The sequence below is a fragment of the Mytilus galloprovincialis genome, chromosome 14 (assembly GCF_965363235.1).
Source record: "Mytilus galloprovincialis chromosome 14, xbMytGall1.hap1.1, whole genome shotgun sequence".
Taxonomy (NCBI): domain Eukaryota; kingdom Metazoa; phylum Mollusca; class Bivalvia; order Mytilida; family Mytilidae; genus Mytilus; species Mytilus galloprovincialis.
The window spans coordinates 41,995,992-42,022,569 of NC_134851.1; the positions used below are offsets into that span (position 1 = coordinate 41,995,992).

At 33.3% G+C, this 26,578-nt stretch overlaps 1 protein-coding gene across 1 annotated transcript; it reads left to right on the forward strand.

Annotated features, from left to right (window-relative positions):
• Positions 1 to 1,532: 1,532 nt before the first annotated feature.
• On the forward strand, positions 1,533 to 26,578 carry LOC143059259 (trimethylamine monooxygenase-like). The gene is made up of 6 exons (XM_076232738.1): positions 1,533 to 1,690; positions 5,229 to 5,479; positions 11,526 to 11,664; positions 12,744 to 12,880; positions 20,881 to 21,058; positions 21,655 to 26,578. The coding sequence occupies exons 1-6, from the start codon at positions 1,631 to 1,633 to the stop codon at positions 22,327 to 22,329; spliced, it is 1,440 nt and encodes a 479-aa protein (XP_076088853.1). The 5' UTR covers positions 1,533 to 1,630; the 3' UTR covers positions 22,330 to 26,578.

The window sequence follows — 26,578 nt, forward strand, 5'->3', positions numbered from 1 at the left end:
CGCACGGAAGATTACATATCCGTCCTAGGAATAGAAGTTTCTTCTCGTCCACATAACTTTCAGGGAAAACGGTAGTATTTTATTTTCCAAGCATTAGGTTGGCCTTTTGTGTACCCAAGGCAGGTGAAGGAAGTCAAATTAGGAGCGCTGTGATTGGATGTAAGGGTACAATATATTTTTTATTTATCTATGAATAACTGCAGTGTGTATATTTACAATATAAATTTTAAAACCTATTGAAATGAAGGAAGTCAAATTAGGAGCGCTGTGATTGGATGTAAGGGTACAATATATTTTTTATTTATCTATGAATAACTGCAGTGTGTATATTTACAATATAAATTTTAAAACCTATTGAAATATATTCTAGAGAATTATTCGAAAAGACTTGCAAAATTTCATAAATTTGGTGCAAAATGACGGTGGGCATGGATAACATAAACAAGCTCCGTTGGAAGTTGGTCATGATACTATTTGGCTTTAATTTTTAAAACAGAGTAATAAAGTACTAACACAACATATAACTGTTTTATCCAGGTTTTTATCTTAAAAAGTGGTAAATTTAGAAAATGTTAACATTGTCGCCTATGGCAGAATAAATAGTACCGTTTTCCCTTCAATGCTAAACCAACCGATCATCTTATTCGTAACACCTGTTTCACTTTTAATATTAAAATAAAGCATTATTAAACACCTGTCACATTTATATGTTAAAGAATCTGATAATAAGATGTATCATATGTGTCACAGTTCATCTATCTACAAGACAAGAAAGAAGCAACGGTAAGTATACTCATAGATTTACACCCCCTTTTTTAATTTAACTTTCATTTTTTTCCTCCAAAAGGTATTGACATATATTTATAGTGTTGCACAAGAGTTAAGCAAGTGAAATAAATATAAATTAGATATAAGGCAGCAACCATTTGATTTTCGGGGGGGGGGGGGGGGGGCTGTGGTTTTTTTTTCTGTACAAACTTTTTTTTTCGCCTTTGGCGAAGAACAATCTATTTTTTTTAGCGACAAACCGAAAACAAGTTTTTTCTTTCAATTTTAGCATTAAACAATTTTTTTTTCTCAGGGTCCAAAACAAATAATTTTTTTCACCAAAAACTGGAAACAAACTTTTTTTTTCCAAAAAAAACCATAGTATGATGATAACCTTTTCATTAATGTAATAATAGTAGTGATAATAGTACACATGATATATGTACACAATGTACATTTTACACTCCTGTTTACGAGCTGATCGTTAACAATTCTTGAGCATGGGAAATAGAAAATCAATGCTAGTCAGTGTTATGTCTAGGTGCAAATGTATGTTCGTCTAAGCGGCCTAGCTTCTGGACAACAAACAGATTGAGGTCATTCAGTTGGATCGATAAATCATATTACATTTTAACAAAAATAGCATGACCTCAAGTCTAAGTTAGAGATCTCTTATTTAACCCCTATAGATTTGCATATATATTAGTTAACTAGGAGGAACATTTGAAGTTATACTCCTCCCCTTTTTTATATTCTTCAGAAAATCACGCTGCCTGTGCGTGGTGAACATTTCGCCTTAATCCGGTGGTGCTAATATATTTCATTTTTAGCAGGCTATTAGCGAAACACGCTGCGTAGAGAAATGGCTTCTATAATCATGACCGGGAGAATTTTGTGTATTAAGCCCTTACAGTCAGTTATTGTAAGTATTGAATTTTTCTTTTTATATATTTAATAAATTCGTAATAAATACATCGTTAATATAATAAATGTATTACCACTTGCAAATTCAAATTAGTTAATTGATTATTTGTTTTTTTCTGTTATTAAAATTGTAATTTCTACTATTTTGTTATTTAAAATGTATTTTCTGTTCTTTATTAACATAATATATGTTTAGTGTTGTACATTGAATTTCAGTTTGGTGTTTCCTAAATATTTTTTTTCATAATGAACTTGGAAATATGACGAATAAAGCATCTGCACACAAAACAAAATCATACGTTTTAACATGTAAAATCAATATGTCAAATGTACATTTTGTTCTTCCTTTTTCCTCCTATTTTGGTCATTTCCTGAACGTTATTTCCGAAAGCTTGAATTTTACAGTGAAATTATATTAATCTTTACAATTGACTTGTGTCTGGAAATTATAACTTCTTCCAAATAATTTCGGATGGTGTGTTTCTATTTCATATGATCAATAAAGAAAACCTTGTATATATTGCTATCATTAGGCGCCCGTCGTCGTTGTTTGTCATTCGATGAAAAATGTTGTCCTGCATTTTTTTAGCTGTAATCTCTGTCCTGCCTTTTTATTTTTCACTCTGTTTGGTCCTGCTTTTTTTTTCTTTAGTTTATCTTGACTTTTTTTTACCTAAATTGTCGTCCTGACTTTTTTTTTTTGGCAATTGTCTCATCCTGCCTTTTTTTTTACTCAAAACTCCTGTCCTGCCTATTTTTTTCAAATTTCATCCTAGCCCCCCCCATAAAAATCAAATGGTAGCGCCCTAAAATTGCGTATACTTTCATTCCTTTATATGTTACATAAAAGTACATATAGGTACAAAATAAAGTTTGAGACAAGTGCATGTCGTTTTGACCAGACTTTCTCGTTTGAATTGTTTTACATTGTCTTAAATTATCGGGGCCTTTTATAACTGACTATGCGGTATGGGCTTTGCTCATTATTGAAGGCCGTACGATGACGAGGCCGTAGTTGTTTTAAAATGTCTGTGTCATTTTAGTCTTTTGCTGATAGTTGTCTCATTGGCAATCATACCACATGTTTTTTATATTTATAAAAATAAGGAGATTGTCAATGTGGCAACTATCATCCAAAGTTCAAATGAAGTGGATAAAAGCAATTCGCCGTTTCAGAATCTAATGCATTCTGGGTAATATTTTCAAAAGTGTACACCAAAACGTCGTGATTGGTTAAAAACGTCATAAACAATGGAAATTCAACCAATGACGTGACGTTATTTTCATTTTGGGGAACGAACAATGAAACTACCCATAGTCCTTTAGATTTTGAAACAGCCAATTATAATATATAGATGAGAAAACTCATTCCATAACATATGATTGGTAGCTCTACACCCTCAGTCAAACTTGTCTAGTAATATATACTAGTACGAAATCAACATATCAATTCCAGTAGAAATTGCAGACATTTTATTGATTTGTTCTTCTGAATGTTTTATTGTTTTTTTTCTCTCACATAGATATTGAACACTTTTTGAAGGCGAGGCAACAATAACTAAATCCCATTCAAGTTATTGAAAATAAACAACAATTTAGAATGATTAAGCAAAGTAAAGAATTGATACATGTATGCATGAAATATTTGTCACTGGAAAGTTGGTTTTACAAAGAAAAACCAATTCTTCGTCTTCATAATGGAAAACTGTTTATAAGGTTTACATGTTTATGTGTATGTGTGAACATCTTATAATGACGAGTGCTTTAAAAATTTATGGTAAAATGAAAAATAAATCCATCGGTGTCATAAATTATTTCTATTTAGTAGTAATATATGTGATATATTTTGCAATGATTCGAAAATATTCATAAGAGTACTGAGGAATAAACTATACAATTAATATAAAAAAGGACATATATAATAATATTATTTAAATACAGTCCATGGGTACCCGTTTTATTTTTGAACATATTCCAACACAAGCATTGACTTAATTAAAAATTTAATATATAAGTAAGTAAGTAAGTAAGTAAGTAATTTTTTTTATTATAGTGACATGTGTAATCACGTATATATGTGTATATAAATACTGTTTATATGATTATCGATTATATGAGTCTAGCAGATGTAGCAGATATAGCAGTCCGAGCTTTGAGTTCACATGCACTGACCATTTGACAACGCGAGGTGAGGAAGAGGTCATGATATTGAGATGTGAGAATTTAGGTGGTTAAAAGTGTAGATGTCACGTGGGTAAAAGCAGTCAAAAATACGTCTTCTTGCGTGCTATAATATTTGTTTAACACTATCCAAAACACATATCCATTTATCAATTTAATCGACACATATTTTGAACTGTAACAGTAACCTATATAAATTTATTTCTATAGAGATTTGGTACAGTGACCGTTTTCAAAAACTTAACATTAAAGTTCGTATCTATGAGGATCAAGTTGGGATTTACTGAACAGACTGAGAATAATGGGTTTTGTTTGGTTTGGGGAAAGGAAAGGGGGGGGGTAGAAAAGAAAGAAAGGGAACAAAAAGTAAACAGAAGAAAAATGGAGTGGTAAAATGTATTGAATAGATAATAATGGGCTACAAATGTATGAACATTAAAATTGAGAAAGGAAAGATGACATGAATGTTGAAAGAATACAGAAATTATGACCCCCTTTTCAGTCTAGGCCCTCATCTATGCAACTGTCTGAATGTGATATGAGTCAGATAACCCTGTGTATTTATACAAACGAAGTCTTTTCATATGTCAAATGCTCAAACAAAAATGATTAAAGAAATAAAATAAAATGTATTTGAACACCAGGAATCTGTTAAATCTTTACAAATCCTTTTTAAAGACCCAATTGCATGCAAAATGTTTGTGTTCTCTGTGTCATTTTTGAAGGCATTTTAAACGTCACCTTGACAAATACATGAAACTGTTTAAAAAGCTAAAAACATCTTCGCTAGCCAAGGCCTACGACCCACTCCCCTTATCTCCGCCGGAGTTGAGTTGATCGTAACAATTGACTTGCGAAGATAACCTAAAAAGCACTTTTCTACAATTTTAAACAATACAATTTAGAATAAAGTTGAAAGTTTATGTTTAATAACAAAAAAACAAAACAATTTATTTGAAAAAATAGAAAAGAGTAGTTACAACGAAATTTTAGTGTCGGAGTTTCCAGAAATTTTTCTTAATATATTGCAATAGCGTATGACAGAATTGAGAATGGAAATTGGGAATGTACCATAGAGACGGAACCCCGACCAAAGAGCAAAAAGCAGTCTTGTTCCAATTAAGGGAGCGCCCAGCACTTATTTTACTTAGAAAAGGGGAGGGGGTCACAGTCAAGACTTTTTTCCTTAATCCCCCCTTAAATGGTCTTTCTGTAAGGGTTATCTATTATTATAATATGAAAATATTTTGTTCAGTATTTAAAGAAATATGTAATGACGTATCGCTGTTGAAAGATTATTGTTATTCGTCTTATTAATAATTCAAAAGTACAACTTGACATCATTTTTATTTCAGAAATCATTAAGAAATGCTACAACAGCAAGTTATTTAAGAACTGCAGACGCACCGGAGAAAAAAGTGGCGGTCATTGGAACTGGCGTATCTGGAATTTCTGCATTGCGAAATTTGACCTCGCCGTTTGGTAACATTAAACCAGTTGCCTTTGAGAGAAGTGCTTCTTTTGGTGGACACTGGTCGTTCACCAGCAACAAAACACGTGATGAGTTTGGGTACCCGCCTTCATCAGCAATATACTGCGGACTAAGGTAACAGACATTTATTCAAGCTGGTTCCTTGTCTAGGCATTCGATAACCTTGTACATTTTGCTGTTGTATATTTCAGACTCAAACTGATTAAAAAATACCCTTGCCGAAAACGAAGAGTTGACACAGGCTGTATTAAAACAGATCATCATTGCTTTAAACCTTAAGTCCAATACCCTTTCCATTTTCACGATTGTGACCTACCGAATTAGACTATTTAACGGATTTGTAATAACATAAGCAATACGACGGGTGCCACATGTGGGGCAGGATCTGCTTACCCTTCCGGAGCACCTGAGATCACCCCAAGTTTTTGGTGGGGTTCGTGTTGCTTAGTCTTTAGTTTTCTATGTTGTGTCTTCTGTACTATTATTGATCTGTTTGTCTTTATATTTTTAGCCATGGCTTTGTCAGTTTATTTTAAAGATATGAGTTTGACTCTCTTTCGTCCCTCATTTGTTTTATTATTTTCGGCAATGTCAATTTTATTACACATTATTCTGATCTATGGACCATAATTTGAAATATTCAAATGTTCGTTAATAATAGAAATACATGTATTATTACAGTATATATTTTTGAACTAACAAAAATTAAGAAAAATAAAAACTCAGTCCCTAAAATGCCCTTCTTCCAATTGACATAACACAATTTGCCAATCGTTTGTCAATGTTTGTTTGTTTCTTTTTACCATATATTTATGTTTAGTTTGGCAAGACAACCTATTGTTTGTTATCAAAAGAATCTAAGTTCAAAAGTTTGACACATGTCCAGCATGTAGTACAGCCTAGTGAATTATTCCCCCCCCCCCCCCCGTTTTTTTGCAATTGCAAAGATTTCCTAAAATTATTTGTCTTTTTATCAGGTTTCACTCAAATATGATTATGAATGTTAAAATGGAGTATTAATACTATGATATAAAACTTAATGGTATAGTAAAAGAACCCTAAAAGGACGACAAAAGATATTTTGACTGTAACAAGTAACCGTACGTCACTCAAAAGTTTTGTAAGTTCATTGTAATTTTTAAATCAGGTACAATTAAGAGGGTCTAAATGGGGGACCCTTCAATTATTTATTCTTTTTTTTTTAACCATTTCTATTTTTTTTATATTTTATCACCCCATTATTTTCTCTCTCTTTTTTTTTCAGTTTTTCGGGCCTACTGTTCCCCATGGTTTTTTTTGGACCCTTTCTTCTGCACGTTTTGCTCTCAGTGTCTATTCTATAAACCCCATCCATCTTGGTTTTTATTTAGTACCTACACACTTCATACTATTAATCTTAAGTTCTTTATGGGCCATAACATTTTGTAAATAGAAACGCCGAAAGTGACATATTTTACAATGCAAATCTGATTAATTAAGTTATATTATACATAAGTACTCTAGGCACAGATCCAAACCATATACTACATATGAGATTAAAACTGTCATTTTCTTTTTAAAAAAATGGGATATAGCTGTTTATACAAAAAGCAATACATATTTTTCTTTTAAAGGGATTGAAAATGATTAAGTTATTTATCTGTTAAAAAAAAAATTAAGAATGGAAATGGGGAATGTGCCAAAGGGACAACACCACGACCATAGAACAGACAACAGAGTCACCAATAGGTCTTCAATGCAGCGAGAAATTCCCGTACCCGGAGGCGTACTTCAGCTGGCCCCTACACGAATAATGACTCAAATCTATGGTGGATTTCAAATCTATGGCAGATTCCTAATCTATGGTAAATGTGACGTCATGCCATCCCAAATCTATGGCAAGTTTTGTAGTTTCCTAATCTATGGCGTATTTATGTTGTTTCCGAATCTATGGCAAATTTTGTGCAAAAGAAAAACAATGCAGTACATTTTCGTCCAATAACTTGTTTTGAGCAAGTGGAAAAATACGACAACAGGAGCATGTCTATAAACATTTGTGAAATAAACATTCCATAATGGTCGACCAAAAAAAAAAAGACATAAATAATAAATACATAATTTAATCTGTGCATAGTACCTGTTTAACCAATGCATTAAACAAACTAATAAGACCTCTAACAAACAAGAAGGCCGCTTTTTTTAAAAAAAATATAAAAAAGTAACAAATAAAAATACTGTTTGAATTTTCAAATAATATTTATTTCAGCAATATCGTTAATACATCTTTTTTTTTATTTGATGACGATTTAAATCAAATTTGTATCCGGTAATTTTATATATTATTTTATAAACTTTGCCAGCCGTAGACAGTAAACTACTACTAACTAGATATAGGAAGATGTGGAATGAGTGCCAATGAGACAACTCTTCATCAAAGTTACTATTTATAAAAGTAAACCAGTATAGGTCAAGGTCAAGGAGCCTTGGCTCACACCGAACAGCAAGCTAAAAAGGGCCCCAAAAAATCCTTTTTCTAAAATATGCGGTACTGTAAATAGCGGCGCCATAATTCATTGCGGGATTCGGCCAGTACAGCACATTTGGTCCATCTTCGGAATAATAGGTCACATCTTCCTTTAAACCACCCAAAAATTGTTGTCAGGGAAATATCTTCATCTTGAATGGTATTCAAATCTATGGGTTCCGCCATCGTTAGCGGCGTCGAACATCTAAAATGGCGTTATATTCAATTGTGACGTTATACGTACGGTATACCCTTCCCAAGATCTGCCATAGATTTGGAGTAAACAACAACCTGCCATAGATTTGAGTTGTTTGTAACGTCACTTTTGCCAAAGATTAGGAAACTGTCATAGATTTGGAACCCGTCATAGATTTGAGTCCTACATATATACTAGTTCAGTGATAATAAACTGATCTTGTAAAAGTACACATTTTTACATTGCACAAAATCTTGAAGTTTAAGTCAGTTTTTGCACTGGATTATTTTCCCTTGAATCAGAGGAAGATTGAATCAGAGGTGTATTAATGTATTTTTAATGACCAACTGAGTTTTTTTTTATTGATTATTAATTCAAGAAAATTTTAAATTTATTCTGAATATTCAAACACAGACAAATCCTGGTATAAAGCTTTTCTCAATACATAGATTTTTTTGGTGATTTAAACAAATACAATATTAAACCTCTATCACTGTAGGTTTCGAAATATACAATATCGAATTTTTAAGATCTTTATAATTTTTAAAAGTTTGAGTACTTTATTGTCGATGTTTTATTGTTTGATAATGGTTTTGAACTTTAATGAACAAACGACCCTCTTGTCAGCAAAATACACAATATCATAAACTTTTTGGTCGTATATTGGTATCACGTTGGCGTCGTCGTCTGCGTCGTCGTCGTGCGAAGACATTTGGTTTTCGCACTATAACTTTAGTATAAGTAAATAGATATCTATAAAATTTAAACATAAGGTTTATGACAACAAAAGGAAGGTTGGGATTGATTTTGGGTGTTTTGGTTACTACGGTTTAGAAATAAGAGGCCAAAAAGGGCCCAAATAAGCATTTTCTTGGTTTTCGCACTATAAATTTAGTTTAAGCAAATAGAAATCTATGAAATTTTGACACAAGATTATGACCACAAAAGGAACGTTGGGATTGATTTTGGGAGTTTTGGTTCCAACAGTTTAGGAATTAGGGGCCAAAAAGGGCCCAAATAAGCATTATTCGTGGTTTTCGCACAATAACTTTAGTATAAGTAAATAGAAATCTATGAAATTTGAACACAAGGTTTTTGACCATAAAAGGAAGGTTAGGATTGATTTTGGGAGTTTTGGTCCCTACAGTTTAGGAATAAGGGGATCAAAGGGTCCAAAATTAAACTTTGTTTGATTTCATCAAAAATTTAATAATTGGGGTTCTTTGATATGCCGAATCTAACTGTGTATGTAGATTTTTATTTTTTGGTCCCGTTTTCAAATTGGTCTACATTAAGGTCCAAAGGGTCCAAAATTAAACTTAGTTTGATTTTAACAAAAATGGAATTCTTGGGGTTCTTTGATATGCTGAATCTAAAAATGTACTGAGAGTTTTGATTATTGGCCCAGTTTTCAAGTTGGTCCAAATCGGGGTCCAAAATTAAACTTTGTTTGATTTCATTAAAAATTGAATAATTGGGGTTCTTTGATATGCCAAATCTAACTGTGTATGTAGATTCTTAATTTTTGGTCCCGTTAGTCCAAATTAGGATCCAAAATTATTATATTAAGTATTGTGCAATAGCAAGAAATTTTCATTTGCACAGTATTCAGCAATAGCAAGAAATCTTCATTTGCACAGTATTGTGCAATAGCAAGAAATTTTCAATTGCACAGTATTGCGCAATAGCAAGAAATCTTCAATTGCACAGTATTGTGCAATAGCAAGTATTTTCAATTGCACAGTATTGCGCAATAGCAAGAAATATCTAATTGCACAATATTGCGCAATAGCAAGAAATTTTCAATTGGAGTTATCTGTATCTGTATCTGTATGGTTACGTCGTAGCCGTACCAATTCTGGCTTTAACAACAGGGTCTTTCTTTGTCCAGAATAGTAGTTGAATCAACTTAAATCATTGTTTTATACAATATACAATGTATATTCACTTTTACTACCAACTGATAAATTAAAACAATCTTTACCATTCAGTGATAACAAGCACTTTTTTTACATTTTGATATTTTATGATACATTTAAATGAGTAGTTATTGTTGCAAACTCCATTAGAAATTTGAATTGAGATCAGTTTTGGAATAAGGGAAAGGGGCATGTGAAAAAAAAATTGGGGGGGGGGGGGGGGAGGGATTGTGTTCAATTTTTCTCATTTCAGATTTCATAAATAAAAATAAAATTTCTTCAAACATTTTTTTGAGAGGATTAATATTCAACAGCATAGTGAATTGCTCAAAGGCAAAAAAAAAATTAAGTTCATTAGACCACATTCATTCTGTGTCAGAAACCTATGCTGTGTCAACTATTTATAAATCACAATCCAAATTTAGAGCTGAATCCAGCTTGAATGTTGCGTCCATACTTGCCCCAACCGTTCAGGGTTCAACCTCTGCGGTCGTATAAAGCTGCGCCCTGGTTTTCTCATGTTTTCCTGTATGCGCATGTTACATAGTGTTCGAAAATATCTTGTCCGTCAGTTGGCCTGTTGCGTGGCTTTATTTCTGTCTCTACCTAACATGCCCTCTTTTTAAGTGGCAATTTAGATTTCCGTTCCTCCATACAGGTGAACCGACTTGACAGAACCTGTTGGAATTCTTGTCCAGAATATGAATGAAATAGCTTCCACTGGACTTTAGCAATACATACTAAATCAATTAAAACGATATATTTCTTTTTTAAAAAGATAATAGAACTAATTGTGTGCTACACTTACCAATAAGCAATTGACATACAAGTGGGAGGTTTTGCCAGCTATAAAATCAAGTTTCTTCGGGAAATTCCGGTATCAAGTTTCTTCGGGAAATTCCGGTACCAAGTCCGGAATGTGGCAATTGTTTTCAATTCGTTCTGTTGGTTGATAAAGTCTAACCGTTTGATTTTGTCAGTGTTAATGGATTTCCCTCTTTTTGAATATACGATAGAGTTCGTTTAATTTATATAGTCCTAACAAATATTGATTTTATTTTCCCTTGTACGTCCGAACGTCCCAAAGTTGGTTTCTGTTCTCTATATAACTTTAGTTTGTCTAAACCAAATGTATGAAACTTATACATACACAATGCTTATTACCACAAAACAAAGATCAAGTTTAAATTTTTGTGGCGTCATGTTTCTCGTTTTAGAGTTATGCCCCTTAATGCCACATTTGATTATGGACTTTCCGTTTTTAATTTTCCTCCGAGTTCGGTATTATTGTTTTTTACAAATTGAAAAAAAAAACTCAAAACTCAAATCAAGTACAAACTTTGGTAGCGTCATTTTTACCTTTCTTCAGTAAATTTATATCATCCTTTATAACTTTATATGATAGGCAAGCGGGTGCATCATCTGTGTCCCTTGAACACATTCAACATTAAATTATACGAACCTCATAAATTACATGATTTGGAAATAAGAAAGAACAGCCATTATTTGCATGATTGCATTTATTTTTATTTATCTTTTTAGAACAAATTTACCAAGAGAGTTGATGTCATTTCCGGGATTTGAGCATGACGACAATTTACCAACCTTTCCGAAGCAGAGCGACATCTACGAGTACCTGCAGAGATATGTAGATTATTGTGACCTTGAAAAATACATAAAGGTAATGAGATGAATTCGAACAAACATTCGGAATGTCTTAGCACAATTTTTTTCGAGTACAACAACAACACCAACAAAGAAAATTTCTAAAATTTCGAGTATAACTAAAACAGCAACAACAACAACTAAAACAGCAAATACCAAACAAAAAATAATAATAGCAATAATAATAGTAACAGCTATTCACGTATAATGTTGAAGTGCAATATTTCAATATACACTGTTGAAGGGTTTATGGGATAACGTTTTTATACTTTTGTTTGTCTTTTTGCCTTTTTATTTTTGTCCATTAAACCAACTATCTTGGCATAAGATTCTTCTTAAAATTTGATAATATATAGTTAAGGGAGCTACCATTTGATTTTAAGAGGGGAGGGGGGCTAGGATGAAATTTGAAAAAAAGGCGGGACAGGAGTTTTGAGTAAAAAAAAGTAATATATACCTCTTATTGCTTTCCAATCATCGATCATACTAGCTTTCGCTCACACTGTCAACGCACTCCGTGTTGCGCCCTCAGTTTTTAACTTTTTAAACATTGATCACACTAGCTTTTGCCCACCGTGTGGACGCACTTGGTGTTGATTCCTCAGTGTTGGTTTTACCTTGATTTGGTTTATAATCTGAAACGATGAACGAGATTTTTGCATTTGTAAAATATATACCGTTGCCTCATCTTGCTACAGCCGTAGACATCAATGTTGATTGGTCACCGAATAAGAATTCTATCAAAACGCTTTTATTCGAATTTCTTTATTGTAAACTTTCCATTCTTAAGTTGATATATATATATATACCACGTAACACGGATTTGATACAGAGTTTAACTGAATAGGTTAAGTGCAGGGCAATTGTTATAACTTGTTTGTGTTTATGCACAAAATGTATCCCCTGAATTGGTCACTTAAATTTGCGTATATACCGTAAACATTTGTTTTTATTTTAAAAAGTTTATCGGTTTTATGTAACTGAACTCTTTCAAATAAAATATTGAACTGAAATTGAATTGAAGTCACGGTATTGAGGTCACATAAACCACTGTTCATCTATAAATGCATGTACTAATAATACATTTTGTTTTAGTTTAATACAATTGTAACTAATGCTGTTCCAAGGAGCCCGGGCGATGCCAAAACGAAATGGGAAGTGACGTATTGTGACGTCAGCGATCCCACTAAATCATCTACAGAAGAGTTTGACGCAGTTATAATTTGTAATGGGTATGTTTCAAATCGGCAAAGTGCGGTCATAGTTTGTGTTGTGTCAATTTTACAAATGTGTCACGTTTTGATTGGTTGTAAAGATTTAAGTGTATAAATAATATATTCCTTTTTGGTTTAACAAGGGATTTTTGTCCGTTGTATTGTAAAAGGCACTGTCTGTAGTATTCGTTATTTAGAAGCACCTATTGTTAAGTTCCAGAAGGCGTCGTGAGCTTGAGTTCGATATATTGTCATGAAAAAGACGAAAGACCTTTTTATCATTGTTCATATCTCTGATACACTTAAAGAATAATCCTCAAAAAAATAATTACAACATTTTTTAGTTTTAGAGGAGAATTTATTCCTTACCACCGTTTGACAATCATTATTAAAAAGTATTTCTTATAGGTAAATTATCATTGTTAATTGTTTTGTGGCCAGTTGGAGTTAATTGCTTCTTTTCTCTCACAATCGTTTTATTCTTTGGAAAGCATTTTAGGTCATATAATCGACCCTTGTAATATTTCCCGTTTCTAATGCGAAACAAAAGCTATATTTTTCCTTGTTTTAGGTCTTCCAGTTGTCAACTTTGTATCCGCCCCTGTTCAGTAACTCCTCATCAATTGATATACTTCTGGAATTCGGATCCTATTCATACAATCGTTTAAACGGGCATTTTGTATACTTGAAAGTCCTGAATTATTTACAGTTGCAAGGATTACACCTGGTCTAAAAATAGCAGTAGTTGGGACTTTCCTATTGATATTTAGTAAATCGAATATTTGTTTTAACAAGAACTGTATTAATCAGACCGGGCCAACATTCCTTGAACTAAATGCACTTAATAGTTGTCTAAAATACATGTACACTTATTTTTTTTATTGGTTGACAGCATCATTCTTACACCTGAAATCAATTCATTGGATTACTTATCATTTAGCATTGATGAATATTTGTTGAATTATTTATCATTGTAATTTTGATGATTACTGATACTTGATATGAAAAATTCCAAGCGCATACGTTGTAGGATCATAATCATGAAATTCGTCATTTTACAAAACTGATGAATCTTGGGTAATTTTTAAACAAAAACGCAATTTTGAATTTAAAGAATGAACAATCTTGATATGACCTCGGTTACTGGCTTAAATTGAAATAATTTTTGATAGCTGATATTATCCTCAAAATTTATTTTATTAGTATCAATTTCCAAATTTTTAATTAAGGCGAAGTGTACGTAATTGCACGCCTCTAGCGGAATACGGGATTAAAAACGTTCGTCGTTAGTTACGCAAGTTATCTCCCTTACTCCAAGAAAGGACACACGAAAGAGAAACTACTTTCTGTGGTCTATAATGAATCCAACAAGCACGCCTGTGCTGTCTTAAACCTCGTAGAAATTATCTAAATAACTCCAATTAGAAATCACAGCATTCTGTACGTTGTTCTGTGTGCAGCCTGACGTTTAAAAAACACTGTTTTTTTTTTTGTTTTAGACGCGTAGGAGAAGGCATTTCGTGTTTATGATATCAACAGAAAGAAAAAACGCCTCACAACAAAATTATAAACAAATAAACAAATAAACATGTAACAATTTTTCTCCTATTAATATCAAATTATTTAAAATGAAACCTGAATTGACCCAACAATATCGTTTTCACAGCATTCTGTACGTTGTTCTGTGTGCAGCCTGACTTAAAAACAGTTTTTTTTTTTTGGTTTTTTTTTTGTTTTAGGCGCGTAGGAGAAGGCATTTCGTGTTGATGATATCAACAGAAAGAAAAAAACGCCTCACAATAAAATTATAAACAAATAAACAAATAAACATGTAACAATTTTTCTCCTATTAATATCAAATTATTTAAAATGAAACCTGAATTGACCCAACAATATCGTTTTAAAAAGCCGTAGTCTTGAACGAAAAACACTCAACGTAAAGTTTTATAATAGGTTAGTCTACAAATGAAAGACGTGTGAATTTAATTGTTTAATTAAAAAGACGTTGAAATGTTCGTATTTTGTGCAATTGAACATTTAAGGACATGATTTATATTCATATAAGAAATCAGACGATACCAAGAGAATAATTTGACCACTAGTGCAAAACTTACCAGTCGGAAAAACAAAGACGGAAAACAAACAAAATAAAAAAAACTAATTATGCCCCAAAAATTACTCAGTAACTTAAAAATTGTCTCACTCTAACATTTATCTTAAAATAAGTAAAAATTATGTCATTCAACTCCCAGTTTTCATTTTTTTCTACATGTGCAGAAAATAAACAGGTGTCTTCTATTCCGTCCGCAATTTATGGGAAAACTAAATCTAAATTTAGAACCATTATATTGAAATTGAAAGTGCACATGTAAGATAAAATATAACATGTCATTTCTTCTTTCACAAATTCCAATTTCGAAGAGATTTATAGCGAAATCTGTTCAAGTTTCTTTTATTGTGCCTGTGTGCATCATTCAAAATTAGAGAATGTAATTTTGAAGTATCAAGTCTCAATTCAAGATTATGAATGAATAGACTATAGAATTACGGGGGGGAGGGGGTAGGACCTTTATCGGAACTCCGGGATCGGGTGTTTTTAAGCTCGGGATTTCGGGATTGACCGTTTCGGGATCCGGGAATTTTATTTCCGAATTTCGGGTAGTCGCGATTTAAATATTTTTTTAATTCGGGACCTCGCCGGATTTCGTATTTTTAAGCCCGGGATTTCGGGATCTGGATCCCTCCTTCCCTCCTCCTTCTATTATTGTTAAAGAAAAGAGGTCAGGGAAGTTTTGTGATACTTGTAACTGCAATATAATATTTAGTGGAATGAGAGGTGAAATGTGTTCAGACTTACATTTCGATTTTTTTTTAAAATTTAACCAAAGTTTACTGCAAGGGGTGTTTAACGACCTCGATGATTATCCATGAGGATCTCGCACTCGGTCAGCTCTAGGTTTTCGCCTAGTTCATGATCATACAAGAATTGAGAAGCCTGTGGTTTACTAGTCTTATAATATGAGACTTTGGAATTCATATAATTTACATTCAACGGTTTTTATCGAATATTTCAAGGCTTTTTGACTATCAATGTTGACCCCCCCTTTCCAATTGATTGGATAAAATGAATGGATTGCCGCCCCTATTTCAAACTGAAGTCCTATAAACTGACTGGTATTCGAATTTGTTAAAAGAAATAATTGGTATCTCTATTGATTCAATACCGTAATGCCGAAAAACAATCATTTGTTTCCGCGAATTCCGAGCAGCTAGAAATATATTCCCGAGTTTCAATTTGAGTAACTCGAATAATTCAAGCCCTTTCAATGTCTGATTTTCTCCCACACGAGAAATGTAGCATTCGTACATCAGCTGAATAATACGACTGAATTATTCGGGTTTCAATTTGTGTAAATCCCGAATGCACATAAAAGTAAAGGTCCAGTCCGACTTTCGGAAATGGACTGTTGTAGATTTCAGATTGATTTCCAGAAATAAAAATCATACAAAAATGTTTCACGCAAATATTCGTCTTCAGACGTGTAAAGTTATTCAACGGTTACTAGCCGGTCTGGATTTTGATAAAAAGAAGCGCCATGCAATGCATAAAATATATAATGTCGTGGCTCAGGGATGTGTTGAATTATAGAGATGCTTATGCGGCACAAAGATAAGATTAATTTACTCAAATGTACTAAGAATTACCACACAACTTAAATTTACTTAAATATCAGTGGCGGATCCAGAGGGGGGGTTCCGGGGGTGCGCACCCCCCCTTTATTTTGGCCGATCAATGCATTTGAATCGGGACAATCGGGACATATGTTTTGCACCCCCCCCTTTGCCCTGGGCTAGCACCCCCCCTTTCGAAAATTCCTGCATCCGCCACTGAATATTGATTTGTTATCCTGTGCAATACAGATGGCAGTTATTCTGAGAAGAGATCTTGATGAAATGAAGTTTTATGGGAACAAAGATTTTTGAAAACACGTCGCAGTGTTTAGATTTTAACAAAAATAAGGCACCAAGGTCGAAAATAGTTCTAGTTCATAATGAAGAAAATGTCAACCGTTTTCTAGCTTGGCGATCTCCGCACGCACCCGAATATAAAAGACAAATACAATACAATAGTACACAAAACGTAACATAAAGAACTAAAGACCGAGCAACACGAACTCCAACAAAACGGTATATATTTCATACAAGTATAGAACTATATGAAGCGTCGTAACTGTTGCGGCGACGTCAATAACGTTGTCGTTGTTTTTTGTTTTTTTTTACACTCAAGATTCAACTTTAACAGGGTATAGCTTGAAAGGTAGCACGGTTGCTAAGGACTTTCTTTGCACCAATCGATTCCTCAGACATTTTAGAATCGTCTCATAAATTTAAAAAAAAATCGATTGTCTAATATAATAGAAAATCTTGGAAATGTAACAATTCCTGCCGAATTTCACGATTTTCCCTATATATCCTTTGTAATTTTGGTGTATGATGCTGTTAAATTCAACAGCTCGTATCTCAAAAACGAAAACGGTTACCCCCTTATTTTATTTTATTTTCCGATTTATTTTTACAAGCAGAATCTACATGTAAAATTTTTAAAAAATCCATTGTGTAGTTTAATTACGTACACTTCGCCTTAAGTTGTAAAGATAAAGTATGTTTTCTCTTAGTTTATGATTAACTCATTCTTTGCCGTTCAGAAATTTGAAATTTGCATTGTAAAAACACATGAGCATGGATTGATTCAGTAATTTAAGACTTTATGATGAGACAAAATGGGACAAAACCTAACGATAAGAAGATCACATTTTAGATCCAATCACTATAAACTATCAATGAAATATACAAAGTTTGTTTCAATGCATATAACGTCCACATATTGCAACACATTTATCAAAGATACCAGTCTTATAATCTTTGAGGCCCCTCATGGGGGGGGGGGGGTCCTAGTAATCACATAATCACCATTTTTTTGCCAATATAATCACATAATCATTAAATATTTGCTTATCTTTAGTAATCAAATAATCATAAACTAAAAATACAGTCCTAGGTAATCAAATAATCATGAAATATTTGGCTTAATAATCAAATAATCATTAAAAAAACGGCCAAGTAATCACATAATCAAAAACCCCATGAGGGCCCTCATCTTTTGTTTCGTCTACAAAAGTCTCATAAGCGTCGTTCGAAGAAAAATATTTAAAAGGCTAAATAAAGCATAAAGCACAAAGTTGAAGAGCATTGACGACCCCCTATAAGCCTTCAGATTACTTTATATAAATATAGCTGTTTTTATTCTGTTGATGTTCTTGTCGTGTACATTTACCCTATCATGTCCCCAATTTTCAGTTTCTGCTAATTTAAAAGAATTACCTCAAACAGATTTAGAAAATATTAAGTACATGAAAATATCGACACTACTGCCTTTTTTTGGTAATGATTAATCTTTTGGCCTTGCGCAGTGAAATTGTTTCATCAACTAGGTTAACCATCATCTTATAAAATACCCATACTGCATCAGATTTTAAAATGGCGAATTCCAAAGTTTTACAAAAAGTCCATTTTGAATCGAATATAATGTATATTTATTTTCTATTCCCTTTATTTGTGTCAAGGTCGATGTAGTGAAAATATCCTCGAATGCAATGCATGATGGGAACGATGCACTGTTAAAACAACGTATCTAGAGTATACATTAAAGGTTCACGGAAAAGGTTACAGAGTCAAATATATGGTTATACTATATATATGAAGGACTGAGAAAAAAACTCATCTTTATACATGAAAAAATGATATAAAAATGTAAGTATAGGAAAAGAAAACTGACAAGGCTATAAATACACACAAGGATTGGTAAGGTGGTATATTTTTTAACTAAAATATTATGTTGTCTGATATTAAATCATTGACATTTAAAGTTCATTTTCTGTTTTTTATACCCAATTTCAAATCCGGGCCGTAGACGCTACGAACTTCAACAAATTTTCATTTTAGTTCTTGCTTGGAAGTTGTTCTTTTATGCCGTCTAGTTCTAAATTAGAATGCACTGAAACCACTAAGGATTTTTTTTTCAACTTATTAGAAGATAAACATCTACAAAACGAAGGCTCCTGGACATTATTTGCATATTAATTGAGAATTTTTCAACGGTCTAAATCTAAAATTACGCGCAAAAAACGAATTTTAACATGTCAGCGATTTATATCTATATGATCATTGTAATCTAATGGAAAGTTCATGCATGTGATATATTGTCTTACAGAATAAGATTATTTGTTCGCAATGACTTGCTTTTGAATATTTTATGTCATCATCTGCAATAGTTAAAACTTCTAGTATCTTTCCTTATACTTAAAAAGACAACCTTCCACACTTTGATAATGGTATAAAATCATTTTATGCGCTATCCTTGCTAGAAGAGTCTTTAGAGTAAAACTCCATGCTTCCTGTAATAAAATAAGCCCTAATTGGCTTTATGCTGTTCCTCACCACATTCTGTGGCGCAGATCCAGCCATTTTGACCGGAGCCCCAAAAACCGTTCACATAATTAAAAAAGAAAAAAGAAAAAGGGAGCTTCCTATCCACGGACCCCCCCCCCCCCCCCCCCTCCCCCCATCGCCTGGATCCACACATTTTATATTGTCCCAGATTAGTAGCCTGCAATTCAATTGTTATCTTTGGTTGCTCTCATAAATGTTTAGTTTATTGCTTTAAGTTACTTTAAGACATAATAGTACGTCGGTTTTGTGAATAATTGTGCACATCCTGCTCCAATCATAAAACTTGGCACTAAGCTTCCTCTAGTATAACTCATTGACTTCAGATAGGCAGGCAATCTGAAAAAGTGCATCACTTCCGGTAAAATCCAATATGGCGGACATAATACTTTTAAGATCAGTAGTCGCCCTTCCTTTCTTTACTTTTATTATGTAAGATCATTAAACTATAAGTGCTAACAAGGGCATGAATCCCCTTTTACAGATCAGTTTCAATTATGCTTTTCTTTATTACATCAGCGCATTTTTCTTAATTCAAAGTGACCTTGAATATGCTACCACAATCTTAAACTGGAAACATAATATGTGCTTCCCCTTCTCGTCCGGAAATATTGAAAATTATGATATCGTATCATTTCTCGAATCCTGTATGTTTTAAGCAACATATTTCCGATTATCACACTTATCTATCAAATTACCGAATGTACCCGGGGTATTGAGTCTACAAATCACCTAACATTTTGAGGGAATGCGCAATCTTTTTTTCGTGAAAAACAGATTTTACCTAAACCTTTTACACGAAAATGTAATAAATAAAGAACCTTTAAAATAGGTTAGGGTCGGTGGCATATAATGTTTCAACTGTTTGCATGCGATAAAATTTGAAAAATGCCGTATTTTGTCCAATTTTTGAACAACAAAAACATAAGGTAATTATTCTTTATCAATATTAAGACGGTCGAGTAGCTTGTGTACATACAAACTCCGAAACAGCGGTTCGTCTTTGCAACGCTACATTGACTTGAAGTTTAGCAAAGCAACCATTCGTCACAACTCGGCCGATTCCGTACCTTCATCTATCTAGAAAGAGAGTAGCGGATTTACCCGAGGATTGCCGATTGGCAAAGCAACGTCATCGCTGTTTCGGAGTTTGCTGCACTTATCACATGTATGAAAATTTCAGAAACGACTCGGGACGTTTCAAAGAGTTTTCCATCTCACATTTCATGAAAAATAAACTAAATCGAAAGTGAAATTATTTTGAAAGCGACGAATATATATTTAATCATATAATAATGCAATAGTATATTATTACCGAAAAAAAAGAAAAAAGTTGAACTGTTTAGGAAACAAGATTAAAACTTTTAATTTTTTTTTATATTTAATTCTAAATAGTAATAGAAATGTGAGAGTATAATTTTAAAGAAACGTACCAAAAGTTAATCATTGTGTTCGTATTGGTTTCGATTCTTATGCACGTGTTTCATCATTTTTGAAATGTACATTTACAGGAACTGTGTATTTCCGAATGTCCCGCCTTTTCCTGGAATCGATGCGTTCCAAGGGAGACTACTCCATAGTAGAGACTATCGACAAGCTGAAGAGTTCAAAGGGCAGAATGTTGCTGTTGTAGGTTCCTCCTACTCTGGAAAAGATGTTGCTAGACAGCTTTCAGATTTTGCAGATAAGGTAAAGACATTGACAAACTACTTAAGGGCCTGAATGGCATATACATAGTAGAGAATAACGGGAAAAAAATAAGTATTAGAGAAAAATAATCAAAATGAATAGACAAACATGAACAAAAAAATTAAAGATATAGAGCATAATTACTGGTTAAAACAAATAAAAAAATAGAGAAATATTGTTAAAAATTTATGAATGAATAATTATACGGACTCAAATTTCATTTTACGGCAGAAATAAAAGAATATCTGGAAAATTCAATTGAAGAGAAAAAAGTCACTATTTTTTGTGTTCAGCACAGAAAGATTTTGTTTTATTTGCATTCATTAGTTCATTTTTTGTTTTAATTTTACTTCGACTATCCCAGTCGAGGTAAAATTTAAAAAAAAATGACAGAGAAAGGTACATATATATCAAAAGAAGACAATGGCTCACCGTTTAACCCACACAGCGAAATAGAAAAATCTTAAAAGACATCATTTAAGTTTTTTGGCATTACACTATCAAACATCATATATTTTTGCTTGAAATTATCGGAAACTGCGAACAGTATACATATTTTTCGAAATCTTTTTAAATTACTCATATTTATTTTATAGGTTTATTTAACTCACATAGATGAACCAATCAAAACAGTTTATGAAAATGGAAATGTCATAGAGAAAAATTTAGGCATCCGTGAAATTAAAGAATCATCAATAGTTTTAGAAAATGGTAAAGAGGTGCACCTTGATGCAATAGTAATGTGCACAGGTTACAAATACCAATTTCCGTTTTTGTCAGAAGATATAATCAGTATTCAAAATGAGCACGTGACACCCCTGTATAAACACGTGCTACATTTGGATTACAACTCACTGTTTGTGATAACATTGCTGAGAAACGTGGCAACTTATCCAATCTCCTTTAACCAGGCAAAATTTGCAAGATCTGTCATAGATGGCACTGCAAATCTCCCATCTAAAGCGGAAATGACCGAAGACATTGCGCTCGAAGTAAGATGGAGAAGTGAAAACAATATGACCGGACCAATGTGGCATAATATGGATACACTTCAATGGAATTATGACAGCCATCTTGCTGACATGGGAAAGTTCGAACCATTGTCAGAAATGCTGCAAATCTATTGGAATTTTGTAGAAAACCACAGAGAAAAAGACTTTTGCAATTATTGGAAGTACGACTACGTAATGAATGGAAAGAAAACAATTGAAGCAATCAAACGTGACGAACATCAAGAAGAAGAACATCTACCATATAGAATGGTTGTATGATTTCGTTTGATATTAGCTACACTAGCATAGACAAGTCGTTTTCCTAGTAATTTTACGTATAGCATCATTGATATAAAATTGACAACGATGTTTTGAACTTCGCAATATTTGTTCATTCATCATTCATCGATTTATTTGGGATACAAGATTCACAAGTGAGACTCTGGAAACGCATCCATTATTCCAAGTGAAAAGTTTTAAAACTTAAACTATTCTATCATAGATAGAACATTTGTCATTCTGGTAACTTTTGAAACTTGTGAACATGTAAATAGCGTATTCCTTTTAAATGTTTTCGAATCTCAGTTTCCATTCACCATTGTTATAAATCAAAGATGCTTCATTAAAACATGTTTCGTCATCTGTTAAAAGTCAAATAATCATAAATTACTGTAACATGTATTTTAATTTTCAAATATCTACATCATTGCAAAGAAATTAGCATTTCATAGTTATTTGAAGTTGCTAAAAAGTTTTTTAAACGTTTTTTTTTTAGGGCGCGGGGGGGGGGGGGGGATGTGGGAGGGACTGGATTCAAGTTAAGAATGGAGTAATGATGTTTGTTAAAACACAGTTGTTTTCAGAGATTATTCATATGAAAAACGAACCGCAGCTGGAAAATTCCATTAAAGAGAAAAAAGTCACTAGTTTTTGTGTACAGCACAGAAAGATTTTGTTTAATGCATTCATTATTGAAGCATTTCTGATAAAGTGGGTTTTCAAATTGTGCATTCAGTGCATCATTAATTTGTAAAAAAAAATGTTTTTTGTTTTTTAGCTCACCTGGCCCGAAGGGCCAAGTGAGCTTTTCTCATCACTTGGCGTCCGGCGTCCGTCGTCGTCCGTCGTCGTCCGTCGTCCTGCGTCCGTCGTCGTTAACTTTTACAAAAATCTTCTCCTCTGAAACTGTTGGGCCAAATTAATCCAAACTTGGCCATAATCATCATTGGGGTATCTAGTTTAGAAATTGTGTGGCGTGACCCCGCCAACCAACCAAGATGGCCGCCACGGCTAAAAATAGAACATAGGGGTAAAATGCAGTTTTTGGCTTATAACTCAAAAACCAAAGCATTTAGAGCAAATCTGACATGGGGGTAAAAATGTTCATCAGGTCAAGATCTATCTGCCCTGAAATTTTCAGATGAATCAGACAACCAGTTGTTGGGTTGCTGCCCCTAAATTGGTAATTTTAAGAAAATTTTGCTGTTTTTGGTTATTATCTTGAATATTATTATAGATAGAGATAAACTGTAAACAGCAATAATGTTCAGCAAAGTAAGATTTACAAATAAGTTAACATGACGGAAATGGTCAAATGACCCCTTTAAGAGTTATTGCCCTTTATAGTCAATTTTTAACCATTTTTAGCTCACCTGGCCCGAAGGGCCAAGTGAGCTTTTCCCATCACTTGGCGTCCGTCGTCCGTCGTCCGTCGTCCGTCGTCGTCGTCGTCGTCGTCGTCGTCGTCGTCGTCGTCCGTCGTCGTTAACTTTTACAAAAATCTTCTCCTCTGAAACTACTGGGCCAAATTAATCCAAACTTGGCCACAATCATCATTGGGGTATCTAGTTTAAAAAATGTGTGGCGTGACCCGGCCAACCAACCAAGATGGCCGCCATGGCTAAAAATAGAACATAGGGGTAAAATGCAGTTTTTAGCTTATAACTCAAAAACCAAAGCATTTAGAGCAAATCTGACATGGGGGTAAAATTGTTTATCAGGTCAAGATCTTTCTGCCCTCAAATTTTCAGATGAATCCGACAACCCATTGTTGGGTTGCTTCCCCTGAATTGGTAATTTTAGGGAATTTTTGCTGTTTTTGGTTATTATCTTGAATATTATTATAGATAGAGATAAACTGTAAACAGCAATAATGTTCAGCAAAGTTAGATTTACAAATAAGTCAACATGACCAAAATGGTCAATTGACCCCTTTAGAAGTTATTGACCTTTATAGTCAATTTTTAACCATTTTTCGTAAATCTTAGAAATCTTTTACAAAAATCTTCTCCTCTGAAACTACTGTGCCAAATTAATCCAAACTTGGCCACAGTCATCTTTGGGGTATCTAGTTTAAAAAATGTGTGGCGTGACCCGGCCAACCAACCAAGATGGCCGCCATGGCTAAAAATAGAACATAGGGGTAAAATGCAGTTTTTGGCTTATAACTCAAAAATCAAAGCATTTAGAGCAAATCTGACGGGTTAAAAGTGTTTATCAGGTCAAGATCTATCTGTCCTGAAATTTTCAGATGAATCGGACAACCTGTTGTTGGGTTGCTGCCCCTGAATTGGTATTTTTAAGGAAATTTTGCTGTTTTTGGTTATTATGTTGAATAGTATTATAGATAGAGATAAACTGTAAACAGCAATAATGTTCAGCAAAGTAAGATTTACAAATACCTCAATGCAAAGGAAATGGTCAGCTGACCTCTTTAGGAGTTATTGCCCTTTATAGTCAAATTTTAACCATTTTTTCGTAAATCTTAGTAATCTTTTACAAAAATCTTCTCCTCTGAAACTACTGGGCCAAATTAAACCAAACTTGGCCACAATTGTCATTGGGGTATCTAGTTTAAAAAATGTGTGGCGTGACCCGGCCAACCAACCAAGATGGCCGCCATGGCTAAAAATAGAATATAGGGGTAAAATGCAGTTTTTGGCTTATAACTCAAAAACCAAAGCACTTAGAGCAAATCTGACAAGGGGTAAAATTGTTTATCAGGTCAAGATCTTTCTGCCCTCAAATTTTCAGATGAATCCGACAACCCGTTGTTTGGTTACTGCCCCTAAATTGGTATCTTGAATATTATTATAGATAGAGATAAACTGTAAACAGCAATAATGTTCAGCAAAGTTTGATTTACAAATAAGTCAACATGACCAAAATAGTCAATTGACTCCTTAAGGAGTTATTGCCGTTTATAGTTAATTTTTAGCATTTTTCATAAATTTTTGTAAATTTTTAGAAAATATTTTCCACTGTAATTACTGGGCCAAGTTCATTATAGATAAAGATAATTGTAGCAACAAGAATGTTCAGTAAAGTAAGATCTACAAACACATCACCATCACCAAAACACTATTATATCATGAATTTATCTGTGTCCATTGTTTAATATGCACATAGACCAAGGTGAGCGACACAGGCTCTTGAGAGCCTCTAGTTTGTAGATCTTAGTTATCTTTTACAAAAATCTTCTCCTCTGAAACTGCTGGGCCAAATTAATCCAAACTTGGCCATAATCATCATTGGGGTATGTAGTTTAGAAATTGTGTGGCGTGACCCCGCCAACCAACCAAGATGGCCGCCACGGCTAAAAATAGAACATAGGGGTAAAATGCAGTTTTTTGCTTATAACTCAAAAACCAAAGCATTTAGAGCAAATCTGACATGGGGTAAAAATGTTCATCAGGTCAAGATCTATCTGCCCTGAATTTTTCAGGTGAATCGGACAACCTGTTGTTGGGTTGCTGCCCCTAAATTGGTAATTTTAAGGACATTTTCCCGTTTTTGGTTATTATCTTGAATATTATTATAGATAGAGATAAACTGTAAACAGCAATAATGTTCAGCAAAGTAAGATTTACAAATAAGTTAACATGACCGAAATGGTCAGTTGACCCCTTTAGGAGTTATTTCCCTTTATAGTCAATTTTTAACAATTTTTTGTAAATCTTAGTTATCTTTTACAAAAATCTTCTCCTCTGATAATACGTGGCCAAATTAAACCAAACTTGGCCACAATCATCATTTGGGTGTTTAGTTTTAAAAATGTGTGGCGTGACCCGGTCAACTTACCATGATGGCCGCCATGGCTAAAAGTAGAACATAGGGGTAAAATTCAGTTTTTGGCTTATAACTCAAAAACCAAAGCATTTAGAGCAAATCTGACATGGGGTAACTGTTCATCAGGTCCAGATCTATCTGCCCTGAATTTTTCAGGTGAATCGGACAACCTGTTGTTGGGTTTTACAAAAATCTTCTCTGAAACTACTAAGCCAAGTTAATTATAGATAGAGATAATTGTAAGCAGTTAGAGATAATTGTAAGCAGTTAGAATGTTCAGTAAAGTAAGATGAACAAACACATCACCATCACCAAAACACAATTTTGTCATGAATCCATCTACGTCCTTTGTTTAATATTCACAAAAACCAAGGTGAGCGACACAGGCTCTTTAGAGCCTCTAGTTTTTTTATTTTATAGTTGTTTAATAATATGAATAAAAGAATATTCTGGTTTTAAA

What these genes read in the sequence shown, in the direction of transcription:
- LOC143059259 (XM_076232738.1), top strand. Translation starts at nt 1,631, where the DNA reads ATGGCTTCTATAATCATGACCGGGAGAATTTTGTGTATTAAGCCCTTA. An exon ending in GCAATATACTGCGGACTAAG is followed by an intron (nt 5,480 to 11,525) that starts GTAACAGACATT and finishes TTATCTTTTTAG; the next exon opens with AACAAATTTACCAAGAGAGT. An exon ending in ACCTTGAAAAATACATAAAG is followed by an intron (nt 11,665 to 12,743) that starts GTAATGAGATGA and finishes ATTTTGTTTTAG; the next exon opens with TTTAATACAATTGTAACTAA.